A 16,015-nucleotide genomic window follows, 5' to 3' on the forward strand; every position below is an offset into this window, starting at 1 on the left:
CTTCACAGCTTTGTGAGACATGAGTAATAGGATTCAATTGGAGCAGAAAGAAATTAAATAGGAGTGCTGTACCTCAGTACACCGAGACCTGCTTGCTGTTGGATGGGCTCCAAGCCCTTGCCTGTAGTCACTATGATGTTAACATGCTTTCAAGTGTAGTTCCTACCAAAGCAATATGCCTGTGGACAAATTAGAATAGTTGTAGGTCCTGGCCTAGAATTGTCGCTAATTTCACCACATTGCGTCTACTCCCACTCCAGCCAGGCACTGACTCTGTTCTCTTCTCTTCCCCACAGGTGTTTTGTGTTTTAGTGAGTTATTTTTTATCAAAGAGCCCCACGATGTTACTGTCATGCGGAAGGATGCCGTTATATTGGACTGTCAGGCGCACGGAGAGTCGCCTATTGCCATCAGGTGGCTTAAAAATGGAGTAAAAGTTGCAGAGAATGACCGCGTCTACATTCTCTCCAACGGCTCACTTTCTATTTCGGAGGTGGAGAGCAGGAGAGGAGACAAATCAGATGAAGGGTTTTACCAGTGCCTCGCTCAGAACAAGTATGGAGCCATCCTGAGCCAGAAAGTCTGTCTTACAATTGCAAGTAAGTATCATACTGGAGTTGTGAATAAGCATCACATGGATTAATGGAGAGGTTATGCAGGACCTCCAACCTTTGGGCCACAGAAGATGTACATCATTGGTCATGTTGGTGCCTGGTCATGGGGTACTTCATAAACACAGTAGAAAAGTAGACAACAATTTACATTGGATGTACATTGTACACTTATTTACTTATGATAAGTAACATAAACCATCCACATTCTCTTTCGAATCTCTTAGTTACTGTGTAGATACATATAATTACCATTTCATGTAACTGCATAGGATCTGTGTGACTTATTTTAATGTGTTTAATACTTTGAAAGGTTAGCCAAGCCTTACTCTGAGGATGTTATGTCATAGCATGTCATAATAACATTTACTTGATGAACAAAGGAAGTCATGAGTCACCATTGTGTTTTCATCTTGAAAGCATGGTAATGATATCCACTTTAGAGGTGAGCTTAGTACAAGCCCTGCACTATCAGCACAGGTTCTTAACTTCTTAGCAGGTATACAACTGAACAAAAGGTTTCATGTACACTCTTAGAAAAAAGGTTTCCAAACGGGTTCTTCTGCTGTGCCCATAGGAGAACCCTTTTGGGTTCCGGGTAGAACCCTTTTGGGTTCCATGTAGAACCCTCTGTGGAAAGAGTTATACATGGAATCCAAAAGGATCTACCTGGAAACAAAAAAAAGATTCTTCAAAGGGTTCTCCTATGGGGACAGCCGAATAACCCTTTTAGGTTCTAGATAGCACCTTATTTTCTAAGAGTGTAGCGCAACAATCCTCTGTGTTGAAATGATGATTTAACAGTGAGAGATCTTGCTTGTAGTTATCTGCTAAAATGTTTGCCGACATAGTCATTTGCGGATGCATAAAATAGGCATTTCCCAGCTCTGAAACCGAGGAAAAGGGGGTCTTTCTCTCATCACCAGCAGGGTGCTATCATTTTCTATGTTGTCTGGTGCGTCTAATCTCCTTTCTTTCTTCGCCAGTGTAATGCCCAATGTTGCGTTTTGGGCATTCCGGTTATCTAATCCACCTAATAGCTGAGGAAAGGAAGGCATTGGAGACTTCAGTGGTGTCATTGGGGGGAAGGGAGGTTACAGCCTTCAAAGTTTGGGGCCATAAACCAAAAAGATACTCTGAGTAGAGGAGAATATGTCCATTGGTGTGCAAATGAGGGAGCCGCAGGTTTGAAAGGTTAGGAGCTGTCCAGGATGCCGGTTACACCAGTGCTAAAGAGCAGATGACCCCTATTCACTGGACTGGGCTTTCATGTCGTTGCTCCGTGATCACTGGGAATTGTTCTTCTGGAATGCTTTTTTTCTCTCCCAGTAGCACGTATATGAGCCTGCTGCCTATTTTTTTAAACGGCCAGTGGAGCAGCTTTAGCCAGAGCTGCTCTTTAGGGACCCTATTCCCTGGTGTCACCACCCCTCAGGCCATGTTTCTTGCTGTGCTTCTTTTGCACAAAGGAATTGGTATTTTTTTCCCTCCCTTGCATTCCCTTTCACAGGGAAACCCAAGCTTTTACGTGGCACTTAAGACATGCACCCATCCAAGAATATTGTGATGGTTACTAATTCTAATTGTATGTGGAATAGTTAAGTCCTGATCCATGTAAAATTGGGCAGGATTGTTGTGAAATTATTTAGTTGTTAAAATTGTTAAAATGATTTACAGCTGTGAGGTCATGGTTCCTGAAGAGCCCACTGGTTGGAATACCATTCTTTAGGAGCACATCTCCTGTCTGATATGATCCTGACAATCCACTGACAAGTAGATGTTGAGAGACAAGAATGTGTCAGTCCTGGTTCAGTTCCCTAAGCTGACCTATAAACCTATAAAACAAACAGACACCATTGATAAAATGTTTGCTTTCCAGATAGGCCTAGATTTATATGTAAGAGAGAAAAAGTTTTGGGCCTTTACAAGCACTTTTGAAATTACTCTCAGGGTAATCGCTCATGGACAGATCTACGTAAACATAACCGGTACCATCGCATCTGTTGGGAAGTAATGGGAATTGTTGGATAATGAGCAGCAGTAGTTACAGTGTTTGGGTTTTTCGCCACTGCTTATTTGGACCAATCACGAGTCTAAGCATCTTTCGTAATCCGGAAGGGGAGGGGACATTTGGCCCATAACTTGCGAAGAGAGAGGGTGAAGCTCCTCGTTCTACCATCTCTTGATCCCTTCTCTTAACATGTATGGACCCAAAACTTAATCGAGCACCTGACCAATTACGCAAGACCTTTGTCCTGGGTTAATCGAGATTACTATCAGGACAATTGAGTGCAATACAACCTCAATCTTTTTTTGTGTTGGAAGATGCCACACAGACTTGTTGATGCTACACCAATAAAATACAGAGTTAAATGAGTCTTGATTTGCATGAGGTACATGAAAACAGTGACTGCCTTAAAGCCACTAAAACGACATTGACCCTCTCACATGCTATACAGCTAGTTTCAGTCCGCTATTACAGTGGCCTGTGTCCTTACTGTGATTTTTACAGGATGCTGTGTGTTTGTAGTTTTATTAATTGAGAGGGTTTGTGCTTTTATATTATGAACTTAAGAGGTGATAAAGGCTGTCAGCGGAGTTTATAGGCTTGTTTTAAAGGGACACTTAGACCTGCTTGACGGTCTATCTGGAAGCTCATAAAATTTGCACGTACCTGAGAAATGCTCAGTGGTAGAAAACAAAGGTGGCAGTGGGGGTTGTCGAGAATCACTCACACACACACACACACACACACATACAGTACACACACACACAATTTTGAATTTGCCGTTCCCTCATACCACAGCCTTTCCTTGAGTGTCTAAATGGCCAAACTTTATTGCATGGCCAGCCAGTGAGGCAGAGGCTAGTGGTCTCCTCACTATGGTTTTCTGCTCTGCTACTCTGAAGAATTAATGAAAAGCTTTTCACTCTGGCCTTCTTTGTCCACCTTGCCCCCGACTGCCCCCTGACTAAAATTAGTTATTAGGGGGCATTTGTTTGTCCAGAGATCAATGGTTAGGACAGCTGGGCCTATTCACTGCTGACAGGGTAATTATGACAATGCCACTGCAGAGTTTGATTAAACTTTTTAAATTTAGATTTTGTTTTTTTAAATCAAATTTGATTATACTAACTTCAATTATGCTTTTTCAATCAACTCTTTTTAAGTTTGAAAAAGTGACTTTTTGTAAATGATATGACTTTCCGACATGGCCTATTTGTTTTGTATCCTTAGGTCTTAAGATTATTTGTATTGATGTTACTGTGCCCTAGGTGTCGTTTATGACGCCCCTGGTTGCATTGAAAAAACACTCCTCATTGAATGCTGTGAAAAGATTTCAGAGTGAGCGTTACTGTGGCTCTGAGCTTTTCATGTGTTTGCATCCTTCACCAGGAAGATTGTTTGTGCAACATGTGGGGGACCTTTTGTACCTTCTGCCCAGAGGCTCTTCTCACCTCTGGCCTTAATAGATATCCCTCATTATCAGTCATGCTGCCAAGTCCTTTCTGATTCTGGCCTTTAGAAAGACTGTGGCATTATTTAACAAAAAATAACACCAAATTTGGTTCATTGTTTTTTTATTTGATTTATTTCACCTTTATTTAACCAGGTAGGCCAGTTGAGAACAAGTTCTCATTTACAACTGCGACCTGGCCAAGATAAAGCAAGACGGTAAGTAGTAATATGAGGATGAGGTAGTCAGGTGTGCTATTTACAGATTGGTTATGTACAGGTACAGTGATCGGTAAGCTGCTCTGACAGCTGATGCTTAAAGTTAGAGAGGGAGATATAAGACCCCAGCTTCAGAGATTTTTGCAATTCGTTCCATTCATTGGCAGCAGAGAACGGGAAGGAAAGGCGGCCAAAGGAAGTGTTGGCTTTGGGGATGACCAGTGCAATATACCTGCTGGAGTGCGTGCTACAGGTGGGTGTTGCTATGGTGACCAGTGAGCTGAGAAAAGGCGGGGCTTTGCCTAGCAAAGACTTATAGATGACCTGGAGCCAGTGGGTTTGGCGACGGATATGTAGTGAGGGCCAGCCAACGAGAGCATACAGGTCACAGTGGTGGGTAGTATATGGGGCTTTGGTGATAAAACGAATGACATTGTGATAGACTACATCCTGCTGAGTAGAGTGTTGGGGGCTATTTTGTAAATTACATCGCTTAAAGTCAAGGATCGGTAGGATAATCCGTTTTACGAGGGTATGTTTGGCGGCATGAGTGAAGGAGGCTTTGTTGCAAAATAGGAAGCCAATTCTACATTTAATTTTGGATTGGAGATGCTTAATGTGAGTCTGGAAGGAGAGTTTACAGTCTAACCAGACACCTAGGTATTTGTAGTTGTCCACATATTCTAGGTCAGAACCGTCCAGAGTAGTGATGCTAGTCGGGCGGGAGGGTGCGGGCAGCAATCGGTTGAAGAGCATGCGCTTAGTTTTGCTAGCATTTAAGAGCAGTTGGAGGCCACAGAAGAAGTGTTGTATGGCTTTAAAGCTTGTTTGGAGGTTTGTTAACACAGCATCCAAAGAAGGGCCAGATGTATACAGAATGTTTTCGTCTGCGTAGAGGTGGATCAGAGAATCACCAGCAGCAAGAGCGACATCATTGATATATACAGAGAAAAGTGTCGGCCCGAGAATTTAACCCTGTGGCTCCCCATAGAGACTGTCAGAGATCCGGACAACAGGCCCTCCAATTTGACACTGAACTCTGAGAAGTAGTTGGTGAACCAGGCGAGGCAGTCATTTGAGAAGCCAAGGCTATTGAGTCTGCCGATAAGAATGCGGTTATTGACAGAGTCGAAAGCCTTGGCTACGTTGATGAAGACGGTCTTTTATCAATGGAGGTTATGATATCGTTTAGGACCTTGAGCGTGGCTGAGGTGCACCCATGACCAGCTCGGAAACCGGAAACCAGATTGCATATTGGAGAAGGTACGGTGGGATTCGAAATGGTCGGTGATCTGTTTGTTAACTTTTTTAGATTTTAGAAAGGCTTTTACGTTATAAAGATTTTAGAATATGTTTTTTCAAAGATTTTAAAATGGTTTTATGTTATAAATGTGGGAAGACCATCCCTAACACCATCTTAGGCTAGTTCTGTTTTCAGATCTGGTTTCTACTCTTTGAAAATACCTTTGTCCTCGGAGCAGATGCTGCCACTTTGAAGCCGGGCCTCCTTCTTTACCTGGTGTTTTTCTGAACAAGTAAATGTTACAGTGTTGAGTCAGAGATAATGATTTAAGTCGACCATTACAGGCAGGAAATGGATGGTTTGAGAAACGTTAAATGTCAGTTGCCCTGAGGAAAATGATGAGAGGGGATTGTATCTTGATGAACGGCCATGTGATTTAGTAGCTAACCACGTGAGTGCTGTCAGTAGGCCTCCTCAGATTGATGGGGTTCTCCGTAGAGACAGTCTCATGTGTATGATCCCTCCAGGCATCCTAAACCATGTTTCCAGAGGTTCACAGGGCATTACGCAATACACAGACATTACAAAACCATATCCATATCCATGTCTTTATCCATATCCTTATCCATCGGTTCCGATGCAAGGTCTTACTGTGAGTGTGCTGGGATGTTTTTAGTTGATTCAAAAATTAGCTCCCAGTTGTTTTTTCGAGGTTACAAAACCAGTGTAGATAATATATCTCGCTCATTGATTTCATAAGAGAGAATAGATAGGAGGCATAAAATATATAACGAATCACACACACATCCCTGATGAAAAAAAATTGTGTAGACCAGCATAGGTTGGTTCAGAACAGGTGCTTGTTTTGTTGTGTTTTCATGGTGCCTTCGCTGTATTTTTGTGGTGACCAGCAGAACCAGTATCAAGGCACATCATGCTGGCTTGCAAAGTGATGTTTCATTCCTAATGGAATCCAGCCAGAGTGTGGATATCCAACAATTTGAAGTTTTTTCCCACACAATATGATTTCAGAATGACTGCGAAGATTGAGAAAAAGTAGAAGAAATGAGACTACCCAAATAATAAACTGGAACAACCATTTCAGTAATGGGTGCAATAAATCCAATTTACAGATTGGATTAGTTTTGAAAAATGTATGTTATTTATCTTTGTGTAGCATAAGATTAATTAATCAATCAATGTACATGCAAAAAACACAACAAACAATTCTAAAAATCAACTGTAGTGGAGCATGCTGGGAAATATGATAATGACGGGCGTGGTCAGACCAGCTTGACCAGCTAAAACCAGCTTGATCACCAATATACTACACCAACATAAGCTGGTATAAGTCCAAAACACAGTGAAGGCTGGTCACCAGCAAAACTTGCTAGACCATGCTGGCCAACCAACATAGCCAGCTGGACCATGCTGGCCAACCAGCATAACCAGCTATATAACATGCTGGTCAAACCAGCTTGACCAACATCTGTCCAGCATAGACCAACATGGACTAGCAAATACCAGCATGGATCAGCTTGAAATGTATGCTGCTCTATGCGGTTTTTTTTCAACAGGGATTTGGGACCATTTTTGACTACCCAGATAAATGACAAGCATGTATTGAAAAGACACTTGGCCTCTGGAGTAAGCATACAGAATACTGGTTGTAAAAAGGGAGTACATGGTTGTAAGGATTCCTAATGCTGAACAGTTTACTAACTTCATATTGTGGTCCACAATAAAGCACCCAAATGACTATTCCACAGCAGACTTTGTGACTCCAACAAAATGGGTGTTTGACCCCACCAGATCTTTCTGTGTGTGACCACAGCCCCAGTGTTTATTTTGGTTGCTAAGGAATGTATTAGACCTGCAAAGGCTCTGCAGCATTAGGACCACAATAAAGGAAAAGCAAACCTAAAGGCACAGTAATGGATTGAAGTGAATGTTTGAAATAATTATTTAAGAGAAATAAGTCTCCGAGCCTGGCTTCTTTTCTCCCTCATGAGCATCTGGAATGGTTTCCATGGTTTCCTTGGACTGAAGTTCCAGAGGTCCAAGGTTTCTTTAGATTGCCCAAAGATGTTAAGTACTTAGAGTACTCACGATTTAAATCCTCCCTGCAATAATGCTAGACATTCCTTCTCATTTATCAATTACTTCAACAGTCCCCTATCAGTGCCCACTCAATCTACAGGTATGTCTACCCGAAACATGTGTTATGTTTTCAAAATGTATTCCATTGGCATCATCTCCTATTGGATTTTGAGCACAAAGCCTTATTTTGTGGTGACTTGTTTTCATTTTAGAGAAACAAAGCATGACACTATAATTGATTCAGAGGGGTTGGGTTAAATGCGGAAGACACATTTCAGTTGAATGCATTTGGTTGTACAACTGGCTAGGTATCCCCCTTTTCCCTTTCCCCTTAATTAAGTAGAAGACTGTACTGATTTGAAAATTAACTGTTTAAAACCAGCACTCTGATGAAGAGATTAGACACAATGAAAGCACTGTCTCTGGTGGGTGAAGGGCTGATGTTGAATGATTGGAGAACTTTGACACCAGATAAGAGATGGGAGGAGGGGGCAAGTGTCCCTGTCTTAACCCCACTCCCCCACTGGCCAGGGGACAGAGAGGTCACAGTGCTCATGGGATATGTGCTTTGTTTGCCCTGGGCCAATGACCATTGGGCTGTTCTGCAGGCTCTATGGAGCTTCCTCCAGTAGCCTGCTTCCTGGCCCAGCCCAGCCCAGCTCGCCCGGCCAATGATTCATTTGTGGGGCTGTTCAGCATTGCATTCCCTCAGTTGCCAGGCTGAGCATTCTTTTTCAGGAACCCTTATTATTTATTAAAGGGGGAAAGACAAACGTGGTGTGGGGTCTTGGCACATTATGAGGGAACTCATCACTCAAGAGTTTCTTGGGTTCTGTTCCATTGGAGGCCTTCAATTAGAAACTCATTAAATAGCCTCCTTTAAAGCAACACAAGGAAACAAAGCAAAGGATCGATTGGACAACAAGCTCCTTTTGTTTCCACTCAGCGTTAAGGTTAGGAGGGAGAGAGACTAGCCTGAGCTATTCTTGTTACATAGTGTGCAATACCTAGAACTCATTCTGATGTGTGACGCATTCCAATGTACAGAAAAAGACCAAAGCACTACTTGACTCAGTCCCTCTTGAAAGAAAGAGAGAGACCTGGGTGTTCCTCTTATCTTAATGGATAGTTTCTGGTATTTTCTGTGAGTCTCAGTTCTTTGCCACCTTTTGACCTTTCATAAAATGTGAGCAGCAAGCCAAGGCAGTGTCCATTTACATGAAACCTCAACAGTTTAATATTTACTGCTTGCTTGCTAAACTGTTTCCTCTCAATCCAAGCATTAGGCCATTCATGTGTAATTTGCATATGAAGTCAGGAAAGGAGCGTTCCTCCCCACCCACTCACCCTCCCGTACTGAACCCTTCCCTGCCCAGCTCTGTCCACAGCCCACAACACAGATCTGCTGTCCCTCATTTGAATCAATTGCACAAATCAATATCACTATGTCAAACATTTGTCAGATCATAGTAATTATCACAGAATTTTTTTTTCTTCTAGAAATTGGTTGAAATCAAAACCAAATGCTTAACAGCTTTAGTTGTGTTGTCTCTCTCTGACAGGTCTGATGACGTTGAATACTAAAGTGGTTAAATGTTCTATTGGGTTCAGTGCAGAACTGTCAATATTTGGACCTTGAGGCCAAGGATTTTTGTTGTAGTCATAAATAGCTGTTCGTTTCTTCCTCTCTCTTGTAATGCTGTCCAAAGAAATCATCCTTCAGTCCTACTGTTTAACACTTATAGTAATGTTATTTGTCCTGTCACTTATGACTCATAAGGGTGGGAGGAATCAATACTCCTCTATACTTTCACTGATTATGAGTTGGGCCCAGACGGTTTCCTGACCACATGACCTGACCAGGACCAACTCCAGTCCCTACCTAGTCATAGTGAAGCTGCAGGCCTGGCCCAGGTCATCTGCAGGAGTAGGGCCAGTATTTCCACTCAATTGCTCTGCAGATCTCTTTTGACAAAGCTGCCAGAGCAGATCCCCCGACCAGCCACTCTGGATTTGGCCTCAGTGCTCATCCACCTTGTTCCAATCAGGAGCGAGGAGAAGCCACACATGTAGCCAGGGCCTTGAAGTAGATAGAAAGCTCCAGTTCTGTCCCCTGCTTGACCACTCACTGTGTTTGTCTACTGCTAGGAACCGAGAGGCCTGGAGGAAATTAGTGCTGCAGAGGAGACCTCAGAGTAGAGTTCTGAGCAGAGCTCAGCAGCAGCCTGTCGACAGATGCCCTGGCTAAACTCTGAGCTCCTCTGCCCCTCAAAAAAAAACAAAAAAAAAACGTAGGAATATTTCTGAATTACAGCTCAGGGAACAACAAAGTAAACCCCTGACCACAAAGGGATGTATCTGAATGCACACGTATACTGACTCTGCACACTATAAACATTTGCTTTATGGTTTGCTTTACTGTGAATATATTCTTTGCTTTTTATTATCAGTGGATTATTCATGCTCATTGGGCACGCTCAGTGGCTGTGTTAAACATGTCCATAACAAAACCTCTCCATACAGCTTGTATAAAACACATTCTTTCCACCTCATTACAAGTATATTTTTTACCTACATAGTAGTGAGGTAGAATTTGTGCCTGCAGTGTGATTCTTCAAGCTATAGTAATTAGAAGAGATATAACTGCTCTGAATATTGGATTCCCGTTTGTTAAAGAGCATGTCCTCGGGTGGGGTGGGATGGGGAGATTTGGGTTGATAGAGCACCCCTGTACTGTGGAGGAACCAGGGGGAAGGGGGACAGAGCTGGCCCCTGAAGTTTCTAAGGGAACCTTTGTCCGGGCTTGACCTGTCCACTGACCTGCTGTTTACTGAGCCTCTGGCTTCAGCAGGCCTCTCGAAAACAAAGAGATCGGCCAGCTGGGAGGCAGGGCACGGAATAATTCTATAGTTTAGTTCGGACATTGGTGAATGTGTTTTCAGTGGTCACTCACAGATTTTTTTTATTGCTGTCAAACTTGTTTCAGTTTCTTAGGATAAGGGTCCAAAGTCTGCATGCCGCAGAACCTTAGAGGAGGATTTAAATGGTCATTACTAATAATGGAATACCCATCATTATGTTTTGTGTTAGATATTTGATTTATTGTGAATCCCCACTTTGTTCATGATCAATAGCAACAGATTTTTTTTGCAACTCATTACCATCATCTTCACAGTAAAGCAAACCAACATCTCCCATCTACACAGTGACTAAATGAAGAAAAGCATGATGCAAAGCATTGTTTTACTGTGCCAGAATGGAATGGCAGTGGACAGGGTTTAAGACAAAGAGCATGTTAGCGGGGGCATTTCGTATCTGTAGGAAGGAAGAGTACCCTCCAAGTTTTAGGAGGCTCTGAGTGATTGATTGGCAGTTTGCAGAGAGCCAGCAGGGGAACGCTAGGCCACCCCAGCAGTGCTGGACAGGATTTGTAGAGGTTGGAGGTCAGAGGTGGGGTCACTACAAGGGGCAGATGGCCAGATCCTCTTTTTGTGTTTCTTGGTGCAGTCATTCACCCCATCATTAGAAACAAGCTGGACAAAACATCCGGGTAAACAATAAATTATTTTACTATTTAGCTAGGTGGGTTTGGTAGTTATATATTCTCCATGTGGTTGAATGAAATCATTAACTAACATAAACACATTGTGAAAGGTTGAGAATAGTCAAGTCACCTTTTCATTTATGGAGGCCTTTCTCAATAACTGGATACCCAACGCTTCAGGGAGAGGTGCATATGATGAGCATTTGCTGGCAATGCAGAGCACGTATTTTATTCTTGATGTGTTTCAAAAGTCTGTAAGGTGACTGTAAGACGTAAATAGTAAATGGGCACACAGAGATAGTTGAAGGTATAATCTAGTCATTGTAGTGTGAGCCTCAGCTCATCTGCTTCAATATTTCATTTAGGAGCATTAGGTGCCGCCTCTGGCGCCATCATCACTCAAAGGAGATGGTCAATCACATATTTTGGGCAGCCATGTCAGTGACCACAGCTCGACAAACCCGAGCAGAATAGATTTTAGACTGAGGCTTAGTAGTTAATCAATAATCAATAAGGATCTCTCTGTTTGTCAATCCAGCATTTTTTGTATCTGGGAAGCTCATCCTCTCATGCCCCCAGGCCCTGGCTACTGGGATGGATGCCTCCATGTTGCATTGCTGCTGTTGTGCAACACTTAGGAATGTATTTGATGTTGATTAGAGGTTCCACATTTTATTCCTCCATGGGAGCGTGTTGCTGAAGGATGGGCCCCTGTATCCGTTCAAAATCAAATCAAATCAAATTTATTTATATAGCCCTTCGTACATCAGCTGATATCTCAAAGTGCTGTACAGAAACCCAGCCTAAAACCCCAAACAGCAAGCAATGCAGGTGTAGAAGCACGGTGGCTAGGAAAAACTCCCGAGAAAGGCCAAAACCTAGGAAGAAACCTAGAGAGGAACCAGGCTATGTGGGGTGGCCAGTCCTCTTCTGGCTGTGCCGGATGGAGATTATAACAGAACATGGCCATGATGTTCAAATGTTCATAAATGACCAGCATGGTCCAATAATAATAAGGCAGAACAGTTGAAACTGGAGCAGCAGCACGGCCAGGTGGACTGGGGACAGCAAGGAGTCATCATGTCAGGTAGTCCTGAGGCATGGTCCTAGGGCTCAGGTCCTCTGAGAGAGAGAAAGAAAGAGAGAAAGAGAGAATTAGAGAGAGCACACTTAAATTCACACAGGACACCGAACAGGACAGGAGAAGTACTTCAGATATAGCAAACTGACCCTAGCCCCCGACACATAAACTACTGCAGCATAAATACTGGAGGCTGAGACAGGAGGTGTCAGGAGACACTGTGGCCCCATCCGAGGACACCCCCGGACAGGGCCAAACAGGAAGGATATAACCCCACCCACTTTGCCAAAGCACAGCCCCCACACCACTAGAGGGATATCTTCAACCACCAACTTACCATCCTGAGACAAGGCCGAGTATAGCCCACAAAGATCTCCGCCACAGCACAACCTAAGGGGGGGGGCACCAACCCAGACAGGAAGATCACATCAGTGACTCAACCCACTCAAGTGACACACCCCTCCCAGGGACGGTATGAAAGAGCCCCAGTAAGCCAGTGACTCAGCCCCTGTAATAGGGTTAGAGGCAGAGAATCCCAGTGGAAAGAGGGGAACCGGCCAGACGCAGACAGCAAGGGCGGTTCGTTGCTCCAGAGCCTTTCCGTTCACCTTCCCACTCCGGTGCCAGACTACACTCAATCATATGACCCACTGAAGAGATGAGTCTTCAGTAAAGACTTAAAGGTTGAGACCGAGTTTGCGTCTCTTACATGGGTAGGCAGACCATTCCATAAAAATGGAGCTCTATACGAGAAAGCCCTGCCTCCAGCTGTTTGCTTAGAAATTCTAGGGACAATTAGGAGGCCTGCGTCTTGTGACCGTAGCGTACGTGTAGGTATGTACGGCAGGACCAAATCAGAGAGATAGGTAGGAGCAAGCCCATGTAATGCTTTGTAGGTTAGCAGTAAAACCTTGAAATCAGCCCTTGCCTTGACAGGAAGCCAGGGTAGGGAGGCTAGCACTGGAGTAATATGATCACATTTGGTTCTAGTCAGGATTCTAGCAGCTGTATTTACCACTATCTGAAGTTTATTTAGTGCTTTATCCGGGTAGCCGGAAAGTAGAGCATTGCAGTAGTCTAACCTAGAAGTGACAAAAGCATGGATTAATTTTTCTGCATCATTTTTGGACAGAAAGTTTCTGATTTTTGCAATGTTACGTAGATGGAAAAAAGCTGTTCTTGAAATGGTCTTGATATGTTCTTCAAAAGAGAGATCAGGGTCCAGAGTAACGCCGAGGTCCTTCACAGTTTTATTTGAGACGACTGTACAACCATTAAGATTAATTGTCAGATTCAACAGAAGATCTCTTTGTTTCTTGGGACCTAGAACAAGCATCTCTGTTTTTTCCGAGTTTAAAAGTAGAAAGTTTGCAGCCATCCACTTCCTTATGTCTGAAACACATGCTTCTAGCGAGGGCAATTTTGGGGCTTCACCATGTTTCATTGAAATGTACAGCTGTGTGTCATCCGCATAGCAGTGAAAGTTAACATTATGTTTTCTAATGACATCCCCAAGAGGTAAAATATATAGTGAAAACAATAGTGGTCCTAAAACGGAACCTTGAGGAACACCGAAATTTACAGTTGATTTGTCAGAGGAAAAACCATTCACAGAGACAAACTGATATCTTTCTGACAGATAAGATCTAAACCAGGACAGAACTTGTCCGTGTAGACCAATTTGGGTTTCTAATCTCTCCAAAAGAATGTGGTGATCGATGGTATCAAAAGCAGCACTAAGGTCTAGGAGCACGAGGACAGATGCAGAGCCTCGGTCTGATGCCATTAAAAGGTCATTTACCACCTTCACAAGTGCAGTCTCAGTGCTATGATGGGGTCTAAAACCAGACTGAAGCATTTCGTATACATTGTTTGTCTTCAGGAAGGCAGTGAGTTGCTGCGCAACAGCCTTTTCAATTTTTTTTGAGAGGAATGGAAGATTCGATATAGGCCGATAGTTTTTTTATATTTTCTGGGTCAAGGTTTGGCTTTTTCAAGAGAGGCTTTATTACTGGAATAGGGTCCAGTATGCAGCTTGAAGGTTTAGAGGCCATGATTATTTTCATCATTGTGTCAAGAGATATAGTACTAAAACACTTGAGCATCTCTCTTGATCCTAGGTCCTGGCAGAGTTGTGCAGACTCAGGACAACTGAGCTTTGAAGGAATACGCAGATTTAAAGAGGAGTCCGTAATTTGCTTTCTAATAATCATGATCTTTTCCTCAAAGAAGTTCATGAATTTATCACTGCTGAAGTGAAAGCCATCCTCTCTTGGGGAATGCTGCTTTTTAGTTAGCTTTGCGACAGTATCAAAAAAGAATTTTGGATTGTTCTTATTTTCCTCAATTAAGTTAGAAAAATAGGATGATCGAGCAGCAGTAAGGGCTCTTCGGTACTGCACGGTACTGTCTTTCCAAGCTAGTCGGAAGACTTCCAGTTTGGTGTGGTGACATTTCCGTTCCAATTTTCTGGAAGCTTGCTTCAGAGCTCGGGTATTTTCTGTGTACCAGGGAGCTAGTTTCTTATGAGAAAGGTTTGTAGTTTTTAGGGGTACAACTGCATCTAGGGTATTGCGCAAGGTTAAATTGAGTTCCTCCGTTCGGTGGTTAACTGATTTTTGTCCTCTGTCATCCTTGGGTAGACAGAGGGAATCTGGAAGGACATCAAGGAATCTTTGTGTTGTCTGTGAATTTATAGCACGACTTTTGATGTTCCTTGGTTGGGGTCTGAGCAGATTATTTGTTGCAATTGCAAACGTAATAAAATGGTGGTCCGATAGTCCAGGATTATGAGGAAAAACATTAAGATCCACAACATTTATTCCAAGGGACAAAACTAGGTCCAGAGTATGACTGTGACAGTGAGTGGGTCCAGAGACATGTTGGACAAAACCCACTGAGTCGATGATGGCTTTGAAAGCCTTTTGGAGTGGGTCTGTGGACTTTTCCATGTGAATATTAAAGTCACCAAAGATTAGAATATTATCTGCTATGACTACAAGGTCCGATAGGAATTCAGGGAACTCAGTGAGGAACGCTGTATATGGCCCAGGAGGCCTGTAAACAGTAGCTATAAAAAGTGATTGAGTAGGCTGCATAGATTTCATGACTAGAAGCTCAAAAGACGAAAATGTCATTTTTTTTTTTGTAAATTGAAATTTGCTATCGTAAATGTTAGCAACACCTCCGCCTTTGCGGGATGCACAGGGGATATGGTCACTAGTGTAGCCAGGAGGTGAGGCCTCATTTAACACAGTAAATTCATCAGGCTTAAGCCATGTTTCAGTCAGGCCAATCATATTAAGATTATGATCAGTGATTAGTTCATTGACTATAATTGCCTTTGAAGTAAGGGATCTAACATTAAGTAGCCCTATTTTGAGATGTGAGGTATCATGATCTCTTTCAATAATGACAGGAATGGAGGAGGTCTTTATCCTAGTGAGATTGCGAAGGCGAACACCACCATGTTTAGTTTTGCCCAACCTAGGTCGAGGCACAGACACGGTCTCAATGGGGATAGCTGAGCTGACTACACTGACTGTGCTAGTGGCAGACTCCACTATGCTGGCAGGCTGACTAACAGCCTGGCCTGCACCCTATTTCATTGTGGAGCTAGAGGAGTTAGAGCCCTGTCTATGTTGGTAGATAAGATGAGAGCACCCCTCCAGCTAGGATGGAGTCCGTCACTCCTCAGCAGGTCAGGCTTGGTCCTGTTTGTGGGTGAGTCCCAGAAAGAGGGCCAATTATCTACAAATTC

The 16,015-nt window shown here is 43.1% G+C and overlaps 1 protein-coding gene across 1 annotated transcript in view; it reads left to right on the top strand.

The window, feature by feature from the left end:
• Window positions 1-16,015, top strand: part of LOC118393883 (protogenin A-like) — a 41,625-nt gene that overhangs the window by 1,786 nt on the left and 23,824 nt on the right. Inside the window, exon 2 of the mRNA XM_035787043.2 lies at window positions 297-599. Coding sequence (XP_035642936.1) covers window positions 297-599 — 303 coding nt within the window. The remainder of the gene's footprint in view (window positions 1-296; window positions 600-16,015) is intronic.

Source organism: Oncorhynchus keta, chromosome 14 (genome assembly GCF_023373465.1).
Source record: "Oncorhynchus keta strain PuntledgeMale-10-30-2019 chromosome 14, Oket_V2, whole genome shotgun sequence".
NCBI lineage: Eukaryota > Metazoa > Chordata > Actinopteri > Salmoniformes > Salmonidae > Oncorhynchus > Oncorhynchus keta.